The sequence below is a fragment of the Pelmatolapia mariae genome, linkage group LG6 (assembly GCF_036321145.2).
Source record: "Pelmatolapia mariae isolate MD_Pm_ZW linkage group LG6, Pm_UMD_F_2, whole genome shotgun sequence".
In the NCBI taxonomy this organism is placed as follows: domain Eukaryota; kingdom Metazoa; phylum Chordata; class Actinopteri; order Cichliformes; family Cichlidae; genus Pelmatolapia; species Pelmatolapia mariae.
In genome coordinates, this window is record NC_086232.1 from 41,011,016 (window position 1) to 41,017,532 (window position 6,517).

Below are 6,517 nucleotides of genomic sequence, written 5' to 3' on the forward strand. Positions count from 1 at the left end.
AAGCTGCCCAACAAACATACTAAAGGGGAAGTTGGAATGTTACATTTCAGACACTTTGATAAGTCTTCACATATCTCAGGCCAAAACTTCTGAACTGGTGGACAGAACCAAAGAGCATGGATATAATTGTCCAGTGAATTGGTTTGGCAGTGTGAGCAGTTGTTGGTAGACGTAAAGCCCATCTTGAACATCCGATGACCTGTATAGTGCACTCTATGTAGTATTTTGTATTGAATTAATTGAAGACTGGGATTTCTAATTAGATGAAAGGTTTTTAAGCAAATCTGAGACCAGATGTTTTGGTCTAAGTTAACTGATAAATCCGCTTCCCATTTTGCAATAGGAAGTGATATTGATTCATCTGTTTTAGAAAGCATTCTGTATATTTTGGATAGTAATTTGGGGGTTTTAAGAGTAAGAAATTGAACCACACTTGGTGGTGTTTGTAGTTCAACTTGACCGGGTTTAAATTTCTTTTTTACTATGGATTTAATTTGTTGATATTCTAAAAATCTTTTCTTGTTGATCCCATATTGTGTAACTAGTCTGTCAAATGGAAGAACATATATTAGAAGGAACAGAATTTATAAGTATTTGATTCCTTTACAACTCCAATCTGGAAGGTTTATTATATTATTGTTTTGTAATATGTCAGGGTTGTTCCAGATAGGTGTACGTTTGCATGGGATTAATGAAGACTCCGTCAATTTTAGAAACTCCCACCATGCTGTCAGAGAAGAGCTGATGTTGATGCTTTTAAAGCATTCATGTCAATAAATAATTTATTTTTGGTAAGACCATCATTTTTATAGCGGAAACCCTTCCCATGAGTGATATGGGTAGACATTTCCATCTAGCCAGATCGCCTTCTACTTTCTTTAAAAGTGGGATATGGTTTAATTTAGTTAGATCTGCAAGCTTGGGAGAAACATTAATACGGGAAGCGAAAAAAAGTGAGAAAGAGAGCAAGGAAAGCACAGAAAAAAACCCACGGCTTCCAATAAAGAGCTGGCTCCCATCGTTCACTTCAAAGAGCCGACTCTTTCCTAAAAAAAAGACATTCCTAAAAACTCCCTGAAAAGCCTTCAGTTAATCCAAAATGCTGCAGCAAGAGTCCTGACAGGGACTAGAAAGAGAGAGCATATTTCTCCTGTATTGGCTTCCTTTCATTGGCTTCCTGTTAAATCCAGAATTGAATTCAAAATCCTGCTCCTCACATACACTCTCGCACTGCAGGCTTACATGTTGTTCCTAGAGTATTTAAAAGTAGAATGAGAGGGAGAGCCTTCAGTTTTCAGGCCCCTCTTCTGTGGAACCAGCTTCCAGTTTGGATTCAGGAGACAGACACTATCTCCACTTTTAAGATTAGGCTTCAAACTTTCCTTTTTGGAGTTTCCCTCAAGGCTTTCTTACTGGTAACACACTGAAACATGCTCTATGTTTTTTAATGAATGCCAACAGTAAGGCAAACTTTTAGAGCTGAGCTTGAGGATTACAATGATGAATGAGGTTTAAAAGAGAGATATTAATGAAATTTCTGTTTATTGGTAGATTTTGCTAAACAGCACAGTGACTTGTTTCAATGCTCTTGTGTCTTTGATGGCCTGTAGAAGTGTTGCAGAATCATGCCCGACGTTACAGTTTGCCTATTGACGAGCTCAATTTCCGCTTCAGCGTGGTGACGGCCTACAGGGATGAGGAAGCAGTCTGTGAGGCTCTACGCACTCTTCCCATTGGTGCAAAACTGGACATGGATGAGGAGGTACTGTAAGAGGAGCAGTGCTCTTAGTAATGCTTTCAGTAGTGCTTTAAAAAAGGGCACAAATATTCTTTTCTCCAGCCCTTCAAATATTACCAATACTCAAGATGCTATTTTTCTGGTTAATAGCAGGAGAGCTAATGTGGAAGAGCAGATGAACAAATTCAAGATGCGATCTAAAATATTACATCAGTTTGGTTTCTCTACAGTTGAAGTTTGTTGCTCCTTATATTTGTTCAACTTAACTGCAGTTAATGTTTTTATGTGCAACATTTTATTCAAACTTCTTACATTTCTACACAAAATCAGAATCAGAAGACTTTATTTATCCCCAAGGGGCATTGATAACAGTTATGTTATCAATTATGTTTTTAAATTGTGTTTGTGTTTGCATGATTTCAGTTCGAGTCCTTGGAAGCAAAATAAATCTAGCAGGCTGAAGATAAATCCTTTAACCATTAGTATGACCACTAGCTTGTTTTGTTTTTAGGCAAGCATTTGAAATGGTCGATGTAAAATGTGAATTAGAAAGTTGTAGGAACCTGAGATGATGACCTATTTGATATATGTATCTCATTCTTGTATTAATTGATTCATGTTTTTGTGAAATTACTTTATCCTGAATCTCTAAATCTGATCTGGTGATCTCAAAGTTAGCACCACAGAGCAAATGTATCCTAAATGATCAAATTAAATCTGTTATCCATTATTTATGATTGGACTACATACTGATTTCTTTAGTAAGGTCGTGTTATACTTGACTCTGGGGTGAATCTCGAGGGTAGTACAGCCACCAGTATTGTTTTCTTTTTTAAAATACTGAGTGTATTTCCTGAGGAGATATCAGATTGATGCCCTCTTAAGCGTCATAAATAGTGAATATCAACCCCAGCAAACATCTTGCCAACTCTTCTTTAAATCTCTGTTCATGAAAATGAAATCCTTAAAGAATAAAAAGCTCTGGATACATCTAATAAAAGCAAAGCCACATGTTCTTTGTTTTATTTTCTAGCTTTGCAGCTGTTTGCCTGATGTTTGTGAAAAAATATAGAAACCACCATTTTTTCTGAAAAGGCACAAACTGCAAAAAGAAAGTCTTTGTGTTTACTTTGTTTCAAGAGTTTGTCAGTAAAAAGGAAAAGTAAAGTAAAAAGGTAATTCCTTTAATATGGTTGTTAAAACAGTTACCAGAGCCGCAGGACGGTGTACTTGTTCACGGCATGTTCATGCATGCCTGCCGCTGGGATGATGTCGGTATGGTGATTGATGATGCGCTGCCTCGGGTTATGAACGCCATGCTGCCGGTGGTGCACTTTGAGCCACAGCAGAACTACGTCCCAGAGCCTGACCTCTACCACGCTCCTCTGTACAAGACCTCAGCCAGAGCTGGCACTCTGTCCACCACAGGTACACACCTGATGTATCCACAGTCACTCACTGGAAACCTTTTTACATTTAAAGGCTTTGACACATTTTATACTATCATAAGTCCAAGAGCTAGTTTTTGGGCATTGCTGGGAGTTTTGGTGCGATACAGCGCACGTCCCTGTTACCAACATACAATGTCAAAAAAGAAAGAAAAAGGAAGTTTGCTCAGATTGTTTCCTCACCCTTCATGTCTCTCTCCCTTCAGGTCACTCAACTAATTTTGTGGTGACAGTAATGCTTCCCTCCAAGCGACCCAGCGACTACTGGATATCCAAAGCCTCCGCACTCCTGTGCCAGTTGGATGATTAAATTTTTATTCGAGGACAAAGCAGAATTTTGAATGGCACCAAAACATTTGCACAAACTTGAATTAAGTTTGTCTAATAGCAACACAGACCGTAATAAAACTTTCACCCTGACTGATGTTTCTGCATCCTTCATCTCGTACATGTGTTTGACTGCATTTATTTCTATAACAAACTCTTTAGAAAGGAGACGTCCCATTTTCACAGTGGAAGCACTACACTGCCTTACACTGCTTCATTCCATCTGTAAGTTAACAAGTCACAAGAAGCAGAGGTAGCAAAGGTAGATGAGTTTAAATACCTGGTGTCAGCCATCACTATCCAAGGCAGCAGACGAGAGAGGCAAGGAAGAGAGGCAGGGTGGAGTGGGTGGAGACGAGTGACGGAAGGATAACTGTAAAAGTGAAAGGAGATTTTTTAAAGTTGATGGCTTCGTGAAAACAAGAAAAGAAATGTTATAGAAAAACTAAGATTCTATATTTTTATTTAGACATTTATTAGACAAATAAGACAAATATACCCAAATTTGAAGCAGGAAACTGGACTTCTCAGAGATTAGTCAAATATAATCAACAATTCTCTGGTGTCCTGGATTGTTGATTACCTGACAGGAAGACCACAATATGTGCGTCTTCCACAGTGTGTGTCTGACAAGGTCATCAGCAACACAGGGGCACCACAAGGGACTGTCCTCTCCGCCTTCCTCTTCACCCTCTACACCACAGACTTGGGCCACTGAATAGAAACCTGCCATCTTCAGAAGTTTTCTTTATTCTTTTCAACTTTTATTTTTATTAGTTTTAGTTAACATTGAAAATGATACAGTAAAAGAAAATTACAAACAAACAAACATACAAACAGTCTGGAATTTACATTTCTTTTTCCACCTATCACATGCAAATTTCTTTTTATGTTGTGTTTTCGGTGCCACTTCAGAATGCTTTCCACTTCCTCCATTGTCTATCATATTTACATCCCATCAGTCTAATATTGAATGTTATTTTTTCCATCTCTGAGATACCCCCTACAATCCTAATCCAATCTTGTTGAGTAGGAGGGTCTGGGAGAACGTTCATCTTTATTATTTGGATTCTGGAGTAAAAAATTTTTAGTTGACCACCGTTCTAAGTCTTTTTTTATGTTACCCGCCACCTGATTGTAGTTTGTGTCAAACATAGCAGATTATACTTTTGTCAAGGTTACGCCCCAATATTACATGGTATTCAAGTGCCACTTTAGTTTATATTCATCTCTAATCTTTTGAGAAGGTGTATAGTTGAATGATAGAATTTGTGTTTTGGATACATTAATTTTGTAGCCCGATAAGTGTTTGAAGGTATGGAATAGTTGCATCAGAATTGGAAAACACTTGTCAGGATCTCGTAAGAAAACAATGACATCATCAGCAAATAATCCAATAAGATGTTTTTGTCCGGCTAGAGTTACCCCCTCCAAATTTGGATGTTGCCTCACTGCTTGCGCTCAGCATATAGAGCAAAAAGAATTGGTGACAAGACACAGCCCTGTTTTGTACCTCTATGTAGCTGAATTCTGTCCGTCAGGCTACCATTCACCTTGATTCTGGCTGTAGGTTGATTATAGATTGTCCTTATACATTGTATTGAACTATCCTTAAACCTAATTTTTTTCAATACTTCAAATAGGAAGAGCCAGCTAACACTATCAAATGCCTTTTCTTGATCTTAACTTATTAACACAGTACTGATATTGGTCTTATCGGCATTGTCGATGATGTGGAGGACTCTTATTGAGATTTAAATTTATAATCTGAATACGTACTTCCTGGCCACATTATTTTATAGAAGAGAAGGTCTAACTTTAGGCCTACAAGGTCTTGACAGGAGACACAGGCTTGTGCAGAGTATGCTTTGCAAAAGTGAAACTGAAAGCAGAGTCTGAGTGCAAGTATTTTGAGCAGGTTATTTTATTATGCATTTATATCTTTGATTAAGCTTTGATTAAGTTTTAAAGTTTTAAGTTTTAAGAGTTAAGCAGTCTCGTTTATATTTTGAGTAACATCATTTGAGTGTGACATTTAGTCTAGAAATTACACATATAGTTTCAGCTGTGTACGTGCGGGCCTTCTGTCTAGTGGAAAGGTTACAAGGTCTAGCTGGGGAGCTGAGAGGTGAAACAAAGTGCAAGCAGAGGCTGACACATACACACACACACACATCGTAGAAAGACTCAGTTATATAGGTAAAAGTTAATCTTATGTTTTGCTTGCAACTGCAAAATTGTGCGTGCATATGTGATAGTTTGTGCAAAACGTGTGCCTGATGTTCCAGACAGATAAGCGAGCGTCCGGGGACAACAGGAAGACACCTGGATGGAGACGAGACAATGTTCTTTTAAACTGTGTCAAAAGTTAACTGAACAGTTGGGGTTTTGATTTGAAGTATGCTGTATTGAATCTGCCTGACAACAGGAGAGGGGCTGTACTATTTCACCCCTATAAATACTGTGTTCTGACTATTGTAAGAGAGTTCAACACTGAATCTGTACAGTGTTGGCTCCACGCTGCGTGTATTCATTAAAATGTCGTCTAATTGCACCCGGCCGGATCAGTGGTCATTATTTTGGTCTACCTCCTCAATTTCTGAACCCTTAACACTCTCGTTATATTATACTGTGCCTGACGTCACTTAATGATACCGGTTTGGTCCACTTCTACCAAGTCCGGTACAAAGTTTTCAAGTCTTTTGCTAATAATCGAGGCATACAGTTTGTAATTGTTATTAAGAAGGGAAATGGGTCTATAGTTCTTGCAATACTCTTTGTTCTTGCCTTCTTCAGGTAAAATTGTGATAATGGCTTCTCCCCATGATGGTGGGGCTATTCCCTGTTTCAGAGTCCAGTTAAAGCAGGATAGAAGAAGTGGCTTGAGTTCTTCTTTAAACACTTTAAAAAAAATCTGACTGAAAGCCGTCACTTCCTGGGGCTTTGTTTGTTTTCTGCTTGGCAATAGCTGCATCTAATTCCTTATTAGTAATCTGTGAGATCA

At 38.2% G+C, this 6,517-nt stretch overlaps 1 protein-coding gene across 1 annotated transcript in view; it reads left to right on the plus strand.

The window, feature by feature from the left end:
* dnah6 (dynein, axonemal, heavy chain 6) overlaps positions 1 to 3,593 on the plus strand; it is a 112,865-nt gene extending 109,272 nt beyond the window's left edge. Inside the window, 4 exon segments of the mRNA XM_063477345.1 lie at positions 1,393 to 1,415; positions 1,611 to 1,762; positions 2,944 to 3,166; positions 3,393 to 3,593. Coding sequence (XP_063333415.1) covers positions 1,393 to 1,415; positions 1,611 to 1,762; positions 2,944 to 3,166; positions 3,393 to 3,496 — 502 coding nt within the window. The 3' untranslated portion in view covers positions 3,497 to 3,593.
* The last annotated feature ends 2,924 nt before the right edge of the window (positions 3,594 to 6,517 follow it).